Source organism: Octodon degus, unplaced genomic scaffold (assembly GCF_000260255.1).
Source record: "Octodon degus isolate 3935 unplaced genomic scaffold, OctDeg1.0 scaffold00010, whole genome shotgun sequence".
NCBI lineage: Eukaryota > Metazoa > Chordata > Mammalia > Rodentia > Octodontidae > Octodon > Octodon degus.
In genome coordinates, this window is record NW_004524586.1 from 29,238,530 (window position 1) to 29,254,800 (window position 16,271).

At 38.2% G+C, this 16,271-nt stretch overlaps 1 protein-coding gene across 3 annotated transcripts in view; it reads left to right on the forward strand.

The window, feature by feature from the left end:
* Positions 1–16,271, forward strand: part of Sh3kbp1 (SH3 domain containing kinase binding protein 1) — a 342,524-nt gene that overhangs the window by 216,888 nt on the left and 109,365 nt on the right. For all 3 annotated transcript variants that reach the window (XM_023709017.1, XM_004625662.3, XM_004625663.3), the window contains one exon: positions 16,138–16,213. In XM_023709017.1, coding sequence (XP_023564785.1) covers positions 16,138–16,213 — 76 coding nt within the window. The remainder of the gene's footprint in view (positions 1–16,137; positions 16,214–16,271) is intronic.

Genomic DNA, 16,271 nt, shown 5'->3' on the forward strand with positions numbered 1-16,271 from the left:
ATTTTAGTTTTTGAGGAACCTACGTATTGTTTACCATAGTTACTATATCCCACTGGCAATGCACAAAGATTCTAATTTCTCTATAGCTTCACCAGTACTGTTTTCTGTTTTTGCTCTGTTTTTGCTAGCAATCATCTTAATTTTGGATATGGAGTAGTATCTTATTATGTTCAGAATTTGAGTTTATTTTTCTTCTGCATTTAGGACAGGGTCTACAGGGTCTCACTACGTAGACCAGACTCGTAGTGATTCTCCTGTTTTCCGCCTCCCAAGAACTGGGATTACAGGCACGCACCACCATGTCTCAAAATTTGTGTTTGACATGAGTTCATGTTGTCTGTCACTAAGAGGAAAGAGTATCATTCTTTTTATCTTGGTATTATAAATTGGGATAATGGCTTTCTGTTTAAGAATCACTATTAACCAGCTGTTGGTTGCATAATCTCAAGAGATTGCAGATTGCTTAAAGGAAAAAATAGGTCTCTCTTTTCCACAGTCTCTGAACAAACAAATATGTGGAACATCCAGGTAATTGGTAGGCTTCCTGCTTTTCATGTAGCTCCACTACCATACTTAAATATATAGCTAGAGGTTTTTGGAGAGTGGTTTGAAAATAGCTCTTTTGAGAAAAGATGAATTTCTCCTTTGTGCTGTTATATTTTTTTCTTTCTAAACCTGGGATATAAAATGAACAATTTACCACTTAAAAGTATACCAGAATTGCCTTAAAAGACAATTCTTTATCAAAAGGCCACCCTTAAGCTATTTCACAAATGGCCTATGATTCACAAGTGCCACTTCAATTAAACTCATTCTTAAACTTTGAGGAATCAAATAAGCAAGGTTTGGGAAGATGAAGGCAGACAATTTGAGGTGTGTATCACTTAGAAGTTGTATTTCTTTTTGCTCATTTAAAATGAGGAAGTTAGAAGTGGTAAAGATGGATTAACTGCCTCTTTTTCTTTTTCTTTTTTACTGGCTAAGCATTTTCACCAGCGAGTGATTTTAATACGTTTTGCTCCATTCGTTTTGGTAGCATCTGCTCAGTCTGTTCTTTTTGTGTTGACTTCTTAGTAAGGGTTTTCATTTTCTCTGTCCACTAGAAGCAGCTTTCTGAAACTTCTGGGGTACCTTTTCTTGACTTTTAATAAAATTTGATAAGAAATGATGTGATGATGTCAAACAGGTCAGGAATTTTGATTCAGAGTAGTGCACATTAGTCCTCTAGCTAAAGTGTCTAACACACTATCTAGTTATTGCACTGAGAGAGGCCTTTTTGCCATGTAGGTCCTGCATATCTGTATACTTAATTTTTTTGCCTTAAACCTCAATACTTCCTCTATATTTGGATAGGCAAATTTAGTCATAATTTAGAATCCTGTTTCTCAAAGGATAAAAATAGAGAAACTGTTGTTCTTTGATTTAGAAGAGGTAAAATGCTATTAAACTGGTAACTCTGTTCCCACACATAATAATAATTTTCTCAAGCAATACAATACCACATTATCAAAATGCAATGTAGAGGTAACGAGATTGTAACTAATGTACAAGCTTACTGTGTTTTCCAGTAAAGGGTTATAGAATTGCTGGCATTTTGGTATAAGTTTTATATTCAATACAAAAAAGTTCAAACAACTCTTAAGTTTTTGTGACCTGCAGTCATAGGTCATTAGGCAGGGAAGAAGAACAGGCTGGATAAGAGATGAAAAAAGGTCTTAAGAAAATTAATGAGAAGCCAAAAGAGATACAGCTAGGTCAGGGAAATATTATTAAGTTTGAGAGAGAGAGAGAGAGAGAGAGAGAGAGAGAGAGAGAGAGAGAGACAGACTCATTCCCTCCCTCCCTCTCTCCCTCCTTCCCTCCATGGGGTCAGAGAGTAGTGTGTTTTTTGTGTAACCCAAACCTGACTTTTGTCTAGTGCAATTCTCTATGAAATGAAGATGCTGATAGTGGTCGATAGTCTTGTCATGAAATTGAATGGCTGGAAAGAGGCAGGGCATTCTAAGAGCTGGTGATGCAAGGCAATGCATGAAGATGATCAAGAAACTAGAAGTCAGGCGTTGTGGAGAACAGGTGGTCATTAGAGCATAGAAAGGTGCCTAATTGGGATCTGTGAGGAAATGCATTATGCAGGGTCTGATCTTTGCCTCTTCTCTGGTCCCAGAAGAAAAGGGAGATGCATTTAACATGAGATCTGGTGATACAGTTGGACACAAGGGAGAAGTGGTCAGTTCTGAGGGTAATGCACTCTCATTCATTCCACTGGTGCAAGAACATGCAAATCATTCACTAAAAATCCTTATATACCTTCAAGTAGATGACCAATTTGAAACCCGTCTGTTGGAAATAAATTAACTGTCACTTGGGAGTGAGGAATTCCTCATCTACTCCAAAAGTCCCATTCTGTATTTTTGTCTTCCTTTGTCACCATCTTCTATGGATATGTGTTATAGTTTCCTGTTGTGGAGCCTATAGCAAATCTCTTTGGAAGACACAAGGAGGAGTTGGCACCCTTGGTAGCTTACAGGGAGCATTGAAATGAACGTTCTCCATTGTAATAGAAAATGACAAGCAATTGCTCCAGCACAAAAAATACATCAATTAAGATATTTTACTGGGTACTTTGTCTTGCCTCCTCCTCCAGAAAAACCAAAATTCACTTTTAAAAATAACATAACCACAAAAAGTGACATTTAAGAAAGCACATGAGTAAAATAGGTGATTTTTATGTTTCCTTTTTAAATAAAGGTTTGCTTTATATTTTGTGTAGTTTTGTGTCTTTGTATATTGAAAGAGAATAGAGAGATATTGTAGCAGAGGAAAATGAGGACAGGTAAAATGAGTAAGACCAATTTTTCATATGATGAGGACCTAATTTGTCTAAAACACTGGCACATAAAAGATAATTTTTTGCTTTAAGAAAAGTGTCTTTTTTCCCTCTTTAGACTTTTTTTTTTCGATATCGGGGATAGAACTCAGGACCCTGTGCTTGCCAGGCATAAACTTGCTATTGAACTGAAGTTAAAATGAAGGAATTGATATGAAAGTCAGGTATAAACTATATTGAACTTTGGTTCCACCAGACCAGAACTTATATAAAGGGTCGGAAAGTCATTTAAAAAAAAAAAAAAAACAAGCCAGTTTTGATTTTTATAAGTCCACAAAATCAAAGTAGGTTCATATTAAATGGAGATGTTGGTCAAATAGCTAAGAAATAAGACTATCTGAAATCTATATAATTTAAGAATTGTCGTATACTTATATAAATACAACAGTTCTACCAGTAGCAGGGAAAAACTGAAACCTCAGAATGTGGGGTGGCCTGGTTTTCATCACACTTGGTTTTTTTTTTTGTTTTTCCATTTGAGAAACTATTTGTCATAATTACATTGACTCACATTTTAAAGGGATGTTTACTTCTGAAGGCTAAATAGCTGAGGACAGTGAAGCTATGGATCCTGTGTGAACAGAGCCTACCCTTTACTTGCATACTTCCTTAAAGACTGGGAAGTGAGGATTCTATAAGCATCGTTTTTGATCAGACATTAAAAATGCAGTTATAAAAAGTTATTAACTTTCAATCCCTTTGATATGTATGAATAAATTCATGGGTTTAATTGGAAAAGCAGGAAAAATTTGATAAAATATTTCGATGACTTTGAAAACATTTGGTAAAATGTCTGAATACTTTATTTGGAACAACATTAATTAGAAGTATCTCTACATCATGTACTTAGTCACTGAAGAGATGTACTGGTGAATAACTCTTTAAAGTGTGATGATAAATGGCAAAGAATGTTCTGTATGGGTAGGGTCTTGCAAATTAATGTCATGACTCATTTTACATCTGATACTCTTAATATCCTTACTAGTGACTTAAAAAAGAGAAAATATAATGACAAATAAATGAAATCTGCTTAGGATTTCTTGTGAGGTGTTGCAAATCAAATCAGACCTTCTGGACAGACATCAATAATATGGGGAGGTAGACCATCATTTAAAGCTATATCAGAGTACTTTCTTTTCCTAAAATTTTATTTTTTCTAATTATAAAAATAACTTTTTTACAACATTGAATGGTAAAAAATAAAGAGAAAGGCACCTATAACCAAATCACCCTCAACAACTGCTAACATTTTTAATATTAACTTTGAGTCCTTTTGCCACACATTTTTAACTGGTTGAGATCACACCACACACATAATTTTGTGTCTTTTTCACTTAGGATTATATAAAATTTCCCACATTACTACAAAATGTTATAAACATCTCTTTAAAAGGTCTGAGTCTGAGTTCCCCTCCTTCCCGGGGAAGATTGAATTTATGTCAAGCTTGTACTCTACCACTGAGGTTAACTGTCTGTCTCAAGACTGTAGATACACAGAGGATCTGGGAGGACTGGAATTTGGTGGTATCATTGATTCTTATCAACACTGTGTTTAAACTTCTTATATTTTATTTGAAAGTGTAGCATTTTCTTGACAACACAAAAATAAATGCAATATAGGAAAAGTGGCTTGTGGGCTGCATAATGGTAGACATTCTGTAAAAACTTGTTAAATTTAACATACTTCCTGTAGGATCTGAGCATGATTCCAGTTCTCTCTTCCCTGCTGATGTTGAAAGAAGCCTTTAAGAACAGCCTCTGGCAGGAGGCCTGGCTTCTTCCAGGTAGAGAATTATGAATTCAGCTTGTCACATCTGTGTATCTGTCAGTAATTTCTACTAGTGACTTTAGAAATCTGCACCCCATGAGTTTATGGTCTCATTTGGCCTCTGATTCTTAACTGGGTTGGAAGGAGAACCTGTTTGGCTCAGCGTTATAAGATTTCTTCATTCATTATTGAATGGATGCCAAGCTTTGTAAAAGATGGCTTGGAGTAATTTTCTATGGTGGTGTGTTTGCTCCTGAGTATCAAAATTCTCAATAAAAGGCTTTCTGTTCTCTGACAACAGGCCATTTTTCCCAGCCCTATGCCTTGTTGTATTTCCATCGTTAACAGTAGATAACAGTGTGGGTGCCGCCAGAAGCAGTTGGCATGGGTCTGCACTTGAGGGGCTCCTGGGATGGTCTTCCAGCCACTCTCTGGAGGTATCACCTTAGCCAAAGCTGTGCTGGCTTGAATGCTGTGTAGGCTCTCGATTCAAGACCTCCTCAGCTTTCCTGTCTGCTTGTTGTGTCTGCTTTTCCTCCCAGGCAGTAGCCCTATGATGATGGCTGTTGCTTTTTATCCCTTCTCAGTTTTCAGATTTATCATTTTTCTCCAAGCTCATCTCTGCTGTGTGATTGGCTAGTGACTGTCTGGCTTCCTGCTTTTAACTCACTAAGCAAGGGAAGGAAGCAACTAACCTGCCATTAAAAGAAAAACCTGTAGTAATTCAATAGTCATTCTTTGTAATTAGAGGCATTATAATAATTGATTTTTAATTCAATAAAATTCAGTAACAGTAAGCACTTTACATACCTTTTCTCATTTAACTCTCTTTGAAAATTTATGATGAACATATCATTCATTTTCTTAATTTCAGAAGAAGATGAGGTATAATGAGGTTAACTAACTTACCCAACACCACATAGCTAGCAAGACTGCTCTTAGAGACCTTGTTCTGCTTGATACACACTCTTACCATGAGACACTGAAAGGAAGAGTAGGTTTCTTTGTTCCATTTGTATATTCCTGGCACCTTGAAAATGTATTGCACATTGTACTTTCTCTGGAAGTCTCAGCATTTTCCAGTGGATGTTGTTTCTGTTGAACTGAAGTGCATAGTAAATAATTAACACCTCTAATGCATAATCACCTTGAAGAATTCAAAGATCTGAGCAGATGGGATCCTCTCCCACCATGCCTTCCTACTCTTCTGACTATGTGGTATGATTCTTTCCAGTGTCTTAAGGCAGGGTCTCTAGAAGTGTTTAAACTGCAAACAAATGCACTGAATGATCATATATTAGCAGAAATAAAAGTACATGATAAATAATATGGCCTAAATTATTTTGTACACAAATACAGTATATTCATGTCTCCCTGAATAATGTACACACAGACTTCATATAGATACATACAATCCAGTGGGATTTTTTTTTTTTGAAGGAAGGAAAGGTTTATTTAGCTCATAGTTACTAGAGGTTTCAGTCCATATTTAGCTGGCACAAGGCAGAGAGCAACTTTTCCTGGCAGTGGCAAAGAGCAAGAGCAGAAGGAAGTAGCAGCAGCTCAAGCAGCTAGCTTCTCTTCCTACCTTACATTGTAATGCAAATTACCTGCCCCAGGGCAGGTGCAGCATCCACATCCAAAGTAATCAATCACAAACTCCAGAACCTTTCCCAAGACTGCTTGAGGCTTTGGAGGGACACCTATGCACAAACCATAATATTCTGCCCGTGGACCCACAAAGACTCATGCACATCCCTTTATTCAAAAGCCATTCTAGTCCATCTCTAATAGTTACCAAAGTCCCAACAGTTTCAGCATTGCTGAAAAGTCCAAGTCCCAAGTCTCCTCCAAGATCCAAGGCAAACTCTCAACTGTGAGCCCCTGTACAAATGAAAACTTAAACACTTGCAACATTCAAAGGCACAAGATAAACACTGCCATTCCAAAAGGTACACACAGCAGGATACCAAGCACTGGGACCTACACAAGTCCAAAATCAAGCAGGACAACATTAAATCCTGCAGTTCCATGTGGGACATCCAAAGCAATCTGTGATGACTTGTGAGCTCCAAAGGCCTTACATGGCTCCCCCCATGGCACTCGTGGTGGTAGCTCCCATGGCGTCTCTCTTAGGCTGGCTTTGCTCCCTCCTTGCAGTTTCCCTTAGATGATCCATGTTCCTGGCTTTTCCAAACTTCTGGGGTTTCCACTGAATAGGCTTCTCACAGCTTCATACACTGCCCTCTCAGGGGCACACTGCCTGGCCTCCCAGGCCTTCTTCTGAAACCAAGGTAGAAGCTTTCTTAACCTCAGAACTCCTGCATTCTGAATGTGCCTAAAACCATCGCCGCGTGGATGATGCCAAGATCTGCTGCCAGCTGGAGCAGTAGCCAGGTTTCCTCTCCCTTGGCTGTAGGGGTTGAGTGCTTGGATGGCTTAGCACTTTGACCCTGATTCCGAGGCATAATTTCTCCATGCTGGTGCCATTCTGGAATTTGGGGCTCTGAGGTTTTCCCCTCAAGGCAAAGTCCCTGACCTTTGCAATTCTGAGGCTGCAAGGGTGGAGAGCTGCTGCTTCCAGTGATGACTTCAGGCAGTCCTGTCCATTTTCTTATTTCTTCTTGGCAATGGAGAGCCTCTCAGTTCTATCTTTGCAGTCCACAGCTTTATTGGAGCTTCTTTCTGGCCAAACTCACAACATTTTAAATCCTCCTGCTGAGCTCCTTGCTCTTGATTCTCAACATTAAATCTGGCTAAAAAGCCCCCAATAACAGCCATGCCACTGCTCCAATATTTGTCTGCTTTGAAATATCTTTTGAAAGATTAATCAGTCTGCCATGCTTAAATTCACTTTCACGCAAAGTCTCTGGACACAAGCCAAATTCAGAGAGACTTTTAGCCAAGCTGTATCATACATCATCTGGAGTCCAACAGCCAACTCAGTCCTTCTTCCCAGCAGAAACCTCCCCAGCCTGGTCTTGACAGGCTGGCTTCCCATCAGCCTTCTGGTCTTCTGAGCTCTGACCAGAGTCTCCCCTACAAAAGAGCTGAAGCTGGTCCAGCTCTTCACAAGTAGGCAACCTCTCTGAACCTTTCCTATCTCTTCCCATAAGCCATTCCCAAAAACACATAATCCGCATGGTCAGGTTTATCCACAGCAATGACCCCACTCCTGTCATACCAAATTCTGTCTCAGTTATTCTTCTCTCATTGCTGAGACAAATACCTGACACTCAAAATGAAGGAAGGAAAGGTTTATTTAGCTCACAGTTACTGGAGGTTTCAGTCCATATTTAGCTGGCTCCAAGGTAGGCGGCACAAGGCAGAGAGCAACTTTTCATGGTGGCAGAAAAGAGCAAGAGCCCAGTAGGATGATATATACTGAAGATTTTATTGATAGATTAAAAGATCTGATGGAAGTATATAAAATGGGACTATCTTGTATTTAGAGAAAATTTGCTATGGCTCTTGAGAACTTAGAAGGGAGATATGAGCTGTTAGGAGATAGGGAAAATTATGATTAAAGACAACCTTAAATTTCTTCTGGACTTTGAGAATTTACATGAATACCAATTAGGAAACAACATATATTCTGAGTGTTTTGGTGTTAGTATATTAAAATTTGACGGTAGAGGGTACTTAAGGTTTGAGTCTTATGGACGGTCAAAGAAGCAAAACAAATGTGGGGATACATTCCTTGTGTAGAAAACTGTCGAACTAATTTCTGAGATGGTAGCAAGGATCTAGACTGTATTCAAAGCCAAAAAAATGAATCTGTTTTTAAAAATAATTTTATTGAGAAACAAATAACAATGAGACAGTTTCAAAACCGATTACTAGCACAGTTTCAATAATTAATACATTGCATATTGTTGTCTTGATATCCTGTCCACAAACACTATTAGAACAAATCTATTCATTGAATTAAGATAATACAGCTCTAGATCTATCCTAACTATTTTGAATATACAGATACAAAATGGTCCTTCATTTGTATCCCCCTTTTTTGTTTAGTTTTGTCAGAGATGGGTATTCCATTGTCGTTTAAATATTGTAGGTGTTGGGGGCCGGGGAGATGGCTCAGTGGAATAAGTGCTTCCCTGGCAAGCACAAGGGCCTGAGTTCAATCCCCGGTTCTGGAAAAATAAATAAATAAATAAATAAATATTGTAGGTGTGTGAATTCAGCAAAATATTCCAATATGGTCCAGTAGTCCATAATAGTAATGGGTTTTCCGTAAGACTGGCAATGTCAGAAGTTGTTGAAAATAATGAATCTTAAAGCAGACCTTTGGTGATAGATGAGATATAAAAAGATGTAATCAGGGGGTCAATCCCCAGTGTGTGTGTGTGTGTGTGTGTGTGTGTGTGTGTGTGTGTGAGAGAGAGAGAGAGAGAGAGAGAGAGAGAGAGAGAGACAGACAGACAGACAGACAGACAGAGACAGAGAGAAAGACAGAGAGTTAAACAGCTGAATATGATATGCTTGATAAATGCTTATAAAGCAACATTTAAATCTGGAAAGGTCTTTAACTGTGACTATGCAAAGAAGTTTAATATAATTTGAATCCTATCTTTTTTGAGATAAGTAGGGAAATAAACACACGAATAACTAAGCCTTAAACCCAATTTCATAATCAGAAAATTCATTTTTACATTTTACTTTTCCTTATAGCCAAGCTTAAAAATAGGCTGTGAAGCATGCCCCCACTGGAAAAGCAGGAATTGACATAATGGTATAGGAAGTATTTCAAAGGTAAATCCTATTTGTAAAATGGAAGTACAAATACAGTTTTTCATTTCACTGGATCATGCCTTTTTATTTTTAGAAATTTTTTTTGAGGGAGGATATGTAGTTCAAGCTGGCCTTGAACTCAAATTCCTTCTGCATCAGCTTCCAGAATGCTTATTTTTAGAATTTGGAGTTGTATTTTGCTGCGGCATATCTTCTGTCAATACCATACAGATTAAGTTGGGCTCACCAAGTGCAGGGGAACTGACAGCTGCTAATGTAAATGCACAGCTTTCCAGTGGGATCACACAAGGCGCTCCATTGTAGAAACATTTCTTCGTGCCAGTCCTTTTCTGGCTCCAACGTGAGCTGGCTCATGGGCTTGTACTGTAGTTCTACCAGTCCCTGCTGAAAGCCAGAAAGAATTTTCATAATGTCATCAGTCATAGGTGTTCACAGAGAGAGCGTGTCAAGATAAATATAAAAATTTACAAGAAGTTTTCATAGCAGTTTGGGGATCCTTCTGAATAACAGTGGAAAACAAAAACAGAAGTTGCACATATACGTGTTATTTTGTTCCTTTTTTTTTTTTTTTTTTTGGTGGAACCCGGGATTGAACTCAGACCCTTGTACTTGCCAGGGTCTTGCCAATGTTCTTTTTCATATCACAGTTTCCAGTGCCTTACATCTCTCCATATCCTTTAGATGAGCAGGATTTGGGATAACTGTGCTCCACACTTGTACACCTGTCACCATACCACCCTAGAGAAGCAGAGCCACGAGATGTTTCAGTGTTCATAGTGTTTCAACATCCCTCTTTCTTGTTAAGCGGTCACATGATCAATCTATAGTGGATGGATGTGGTCAGATGCTAGTGTTACTTAAAAAAATGTCATGAAAGAGCCGCACTTTAGTATGGATATCATGAGCTGTTCAAAAGGTCATCTTGTGCTAGTGCTTGAGTAGCTTCTCAGACTACCATCAGCTTCTAGAAAGTCCAACCAAGGAGCTTCACCAGCTACTATGATACAGCGTTCCGTCTTCCTCACCTTTCCACCCAATCTTGCTGTATTTGTGAGTCAGGGTAGTGTGATATGTGAGAATCTTTGGAGAGGAGACTTTCAGAGATGAAATTCAAACATTCTTCTTAGCATTGTCCTATAATTAGACACTTCTGTGTACACTTAAAGTGGTTTGCATCTGAATTGCAATAAAATTGGAGGAGTAATTTTATACTGTTGAGTAGAGCAGGATTATGGTCTCACATTCCACAGTAACAAAGAGACACAGATACATTTATGCATTTACCAGTCCAGTGATTGTCTTTCTTTTGTAGTGGCTCTGTTAACTGAAATCATTCAATAGTTATATTTTCTGATGCTGTATTACTGGATCTTTTGAGCTAGGAGTATATATCAAATTCTCACTGTACACAAAACTTCCAAAAATTTATTTAATATTTTCCAAGTGAGCTAAAGGGAAAGGGGCTAATATTAAATGTTTAATGAAATTGTCACCAGATGGAGTCTGAAGAGGTCCCCAAGGAAGAGATGGAGTCCTCAACTTGCTACTCACAAAGTGGGTTCAGTAGACTCATTGCAGAAGAATTTTGGAACACATCAGAGAGAGGCATAGATGGGTTGATTAGCCTGAGTTAAAGAACTATGCACTCAGCAAATGGAGCATGGGTGCTTGAGCGAAGTGTGCTGTGGTGTAGGGTTGGGATATTTCTGTGTTTTGGGAGATATTCTTTAAGGTAAGTATCTAAGGTATTTTGCCTAAATGCATTCTTTGATCCCAGTAAATCTGGTTCTTCATCTTGAAGTCAGGTTGCTGCCCTTTACCTTATCAACATATTAACAATTAATGTCAGGTTAATTGACTTAGAGTATCGTTAATGGATTTAAGTATGATGAGCCTGGAAGAAACCAAACAAGCCTAGGGAGTACAAGCATGCCAAGAGGGTGAAGATACAGACTACAGATATGGATAACTCAGGGAGATAGCTCAGTGGAATAAGTGCTTACCTAGCAAGCACGAGGTCCTGAGTTTGATCCCTGGTACCACCAAAACAACAACAACAACAAAAACACCCAAATAAACAACAACAGATATGGATAACCTTGGATAAATTTGATCATACCTTAAAAATATAATTTCCTTTTCTCTTTCCTTTATTTCTTCTATCTCAGAATGAATTTTCTGAATGGTTTATTTTATTTTTATTTTTAAATTCATTTTAATGAGAAAAAATAGTGATGAAGCAGTTTCAAAACAGGTTAGTAGGATTGTTACAATAATTAATACACTGCATATTGTTGTCTTCATAGTAGTTATTTCAGAGGGCAAGGTGCAGACATGATATCTTGTGTAAACAATATTAGTAATGTTGTTGTTGTTGCTTTACCGGGAATTGGACTCAGGACTTTGTGCTTGCCTGGCAGGTGCTTATGCCAGTGAACTATCTCTCCAGCCCTAAAATTTAAATTGAGATTGTGATATAAAAGAGACAAAAGTAATACCAATCTTGTGATGACTGTTTTGAAGTAGATTCACAGTGGTACTTTGTGGTATTGAGGCCTATACATCCTTCACGACATATCCACTCCTACAGCAAGTAGTGGCTTCTAGATGGGCGACAAGAAGACCAGTCCAACATGGATAGGTGCACTGAGAAGTTTTTAGTCACTTCAGACAAGGCAAAATATTGTGCCTAGCTAGGGCATGGCGCGTGAGTGTCTCTTCTTTCTAAAGTCATATAGTAATATGGGCCTATCTGCTGGTAAGGCCTATGCAGGGTCAACACAGCCCATAGATTCCTGACTAGTACAGGTTCTGGATAAGCTGTCTTCTCTATGGCTCCCAGGAAGGCAAGAATTTGTCATTCTGTGGGGGAAGCCAAATGTGAAGATCTTCAGTTCTCTGTGGCAGCTATGGCAAGCCAGCTTTTTCTCTTGCTGCCTATGAAGTTCAGGAGAGATGTATGCAAGAGAATCTCTGATTTTTCTGTCTACCAACGCCTTCATCATAGCTGTTCTTCAGTTGTACATGACATGCACATATTTGTTTGGTTTAGTAGCAATGACATATTTGAATGCCAGTGAGAATAGAGAAGGTAAAAGGCATTAGGTGGAAAAAGAAAGGGAGAAGAGTAAAAAAGATTTTTTATAAAGTAAGTATCAGATTACCTAGTTTTTAACCCAAGCAAAACTTTGCATGTGACTAATACTCATGGAATCTCTATTATATCTAGGTTGATAGTTCTTAAACTGGACCAGATATCTGAATCCCATGGAGGGTGTGTTCCCTCCAACGCTGCTGGGCACCATCCCCTGAGTTTCTGATTGAGAAAGTCTGGGGTGGGGCCTGAGAATTTGCTTTGCCAACAAGTTCTCAGATGCTGCTGGTCACACAGGCCACACTTGTCTAGTTCTAAGTTATAAGGAAGAGGCAAACCCCAGAACATTTCCATTTCTGGAACACCTGCAGGAGCAGGCTGAGGGGAGAGAAATTTGATGTCTTCTAGACTTGTAATCATGGCCCACAAAAGACAAGAAAGTATTTAAAGTCCAGCATCCCCTAGAAGATGAGCATAATATCGACTTTACCATCATTTTGTTGCTGGGATCCACACAGAGGCAAGTGAGCTATATTTTCTGAAATAGTGGGAAAAACCAGAGTAAGCATCACTTACTTGTCTCTTTCTGTACCAAAGTGTGTTCTACTGGTAGTCTTTCTTGATATATTTTAACTTGAGCATTCTGGTAGACCAGAACCTCAGACATGAGTATTTTTTTGGTTAGAAAAGAAAGGATAAAAATATACAACCTACCAAGGTTTCTCCCAGGGAGGGCATATGGTTAAAGTTCAAACCATTGCATATCTCTTTTTCTAAGGAAAGCAAAGTAAGGATTGAGAATAATGTTTTCTATTGCATGTTTCTATTTTCTTCTTTCCATTGTGAATGATAAGTGAGGTGCTACTTTTTTTGTTTTCTACTTCCTAATATGTTGGGAGTGGTGGTAAAAATGGGGATGCTACTGGAAGTATGCACAGTGAAATGTTGAAGTGAAATGATACTTTAATAGTGTCTTGTTTTACTGACAGTTCCTAACATTTTGAGGTATTTCTACAAACAGTTCATCATATTTGACCTTATGAAGCTGGGCATGGTGGTGCATTCCTGTAGTCCCAGCATTCTGGAGTCTGAGGCAGGAGGATCCTTGCGAATTTGAGGCTGGCCTGGGTTACACAGTAAGTCCAAGCCAGTCTGAACTACATACTGAGACCTTGTCTCAAAAAAAAATTTTTGACCTTATGGCAGAAGAACATCCAACTCTTTTTTCTCCCAGATGTTTCCTTGGAAGCATAAACTGTTATTAGTTTGAGTACTTAGCAGCAGTTGCAGAGTGGCATATTATTTGAGGTTTCATTTTTTTATCCAATATAGAAAGCCTGGCAGCACTAAATAAAAATGTCACTGTAAAATGTAAAGGCTTTCTGTCACAAATGTTTTTAAAAATTCATGAAGAGCCAAAGATTTATCTTATCCTCTTTCTGTGATTTATTCATATTTAATGTTAGTCTCACTGTCTGAAGCATGAAGAACTTTTTCAAATTAAAAACTGAGGTGAATCAGTTTTATTTGAAGAAAAATTTCACAGTGCCAGTTTTTGAATTATGCAGCTCATTCCTCTTTATATCTCCAAGAGGCAAAATTGTTTAGTTTCCCACTGACTGCAGTTCTCCCTGGTACAGTAGTTCACTGTGGGAAAGCCCCTTTACCCAGCTACGTGGTGATGATGGCTATTGCTCTGGTATCACTGGCCATTTTTTCTCAGGCATTAATCATGGTCACCCAAATTTGGTGACAAAGAAGAAGAGGGGGAACAGCCCTCATCTCTAGAACTATGGAGTTGGTTGGTTTGTGGGGTTTGTTTTGGTTTGCTTTGGTTTGGTTTTGAGCTATTGAGTAGAATGTCTTGGAACAGAGAAAAGATCCGGTCTTCTTTATGGAGGGTTCATAACAGTGAATGATAATAGAATTAGATTCAAGTGAAGGAAAAGAAGTGAACAGACTCATAGTCTTTTATTTTTTAGCCATTCAGTAAATACAGAGGGTCTGAGGCAAAGAACCTGTTCAAGGCCCCAAAGAGTAGGAAGGAGCTGCTCGCCTCTCTTGTTTTTATTTTTGCTGGTAGACCTGTGTCAGAGGACAAGAGTGTATTAACTTATACCCCATCATGAAGGTGGAATCTTTTTTTCCATAATTTTATTGAGACAAATAGCAATGAGACAGTTTCAAACCAAATTGGTAGGACAGTTTCAATAATTAGCACATTCCATACTCTCTTCATAGTGGTTATTTGCTGTGCAAGATGCAGACATGATATCCTATTTACGAACACTATTACAACAAATCCCTCTATTCATTAAGAGAATGTAATTATATCGCTCTTAACCATTTTGAATACACAAATACAAAATGAACATTCATATTCTGTCATTTGAATATTATAGGTGTGTTAACTCAGCAAAATACTCTAAAAGAGTCCAGTAGTCCATAATAGTATTGGGTCTTCCACTTGACTGGCAATGTCAGAAATTGTTGACCTCAGTCCCCCACAGCTCAACATAACTACATGGTTTTACTTCCTATACTTCGTTTTTAAACTTTTCTGCTGGATGGTTAAGACCAAGATAAAGCAAAACCTATGCAACAAGAGTTGTAGCTTTTGGGTCTGATAAGGTCAGTGAAATCTCCTCAGGATTTATCCTGAGATCCTGTACCTTAGATTGTAGAACCTTTGTCAGTGTCAGCCATGTGGATGAGTCACTGCCATTGCTTGGCCAATGTGCTCTCTGTGAAAGCCTGAGAGAATGTTTTCTCTCCATGTGACTCTCCTTAACACACTCTACATCATTGATTACTTTCCTGTTTGGCCCCATAATCTCCTTGATCAGAAAATTTGGGACACTAATGAGTTACATGATGTTACAGTACAAGTTCTCATATGTCCTGAGTCTTTTTTTTTTTTTTTGTGGGACTGTCCTGCTACAAGGTTGTATATGATTAGATTTCTGGACTTATGTGTAAACATAAGAATTATATAATTCTTTATGCCTATTTTTAAAATATATTTTAATTTTTTAAATGTTTTTTCATCCTATTCTGTAGGGACTTAAAGTTCAACATATCAATACTTGATGAAAAATACCTGTTCCATGTTATGCCTAAGATGTTTGATTTCAGACAGATAGTGAGGTTAAGCTTAACAGCCTAGGTTGTATGGTAATAACAATAAGCTTCTCTTCTGGAGGGTTAACAACCTAAGTTTGCAGACCAAAAATAGAGAAAAAAGAGGACCGCAAAGAAAGCCAACATTTTGGCCCTAGCCTTCCAATGAAGATGGAAGCTTAAATGATTCTAGACTGATTCTAGATGATTTTGAGATGATTCTCTAAGGTGTCACAAGACTCACTTGCCCTGGGCTTCCTGGATTTTGCCTGCCTATCTACCTGCACATCTGTCTGTCTTTATAGCTCATTGTATATGCATTCCTTCATTTTATTGCTCCTCCTTATTTCTATTTTTCCACTCTGGAGTTACTTTGGAGCACCCTAAGGAAACCAGGTACTGTGTCTTTGTTGATATAGTTAGCTTCTCATATGATGATCTTGAATTTATTCCTTTGCTTAATGAAGAGCATCATCCCCATATGTAAAGTTATCATTTTTCCTTCCTCAGACTATCGGGAAGAAGTTACCTCCAACTATGGCAACTCCAGATTTGTCAAAAACAGAGATGGACAGCAGGGCAAAGAGTAAGTTCCTTATTTTTTTAAAAAAAATTATATAAAACTTTATGGCTTTTTCAAACAC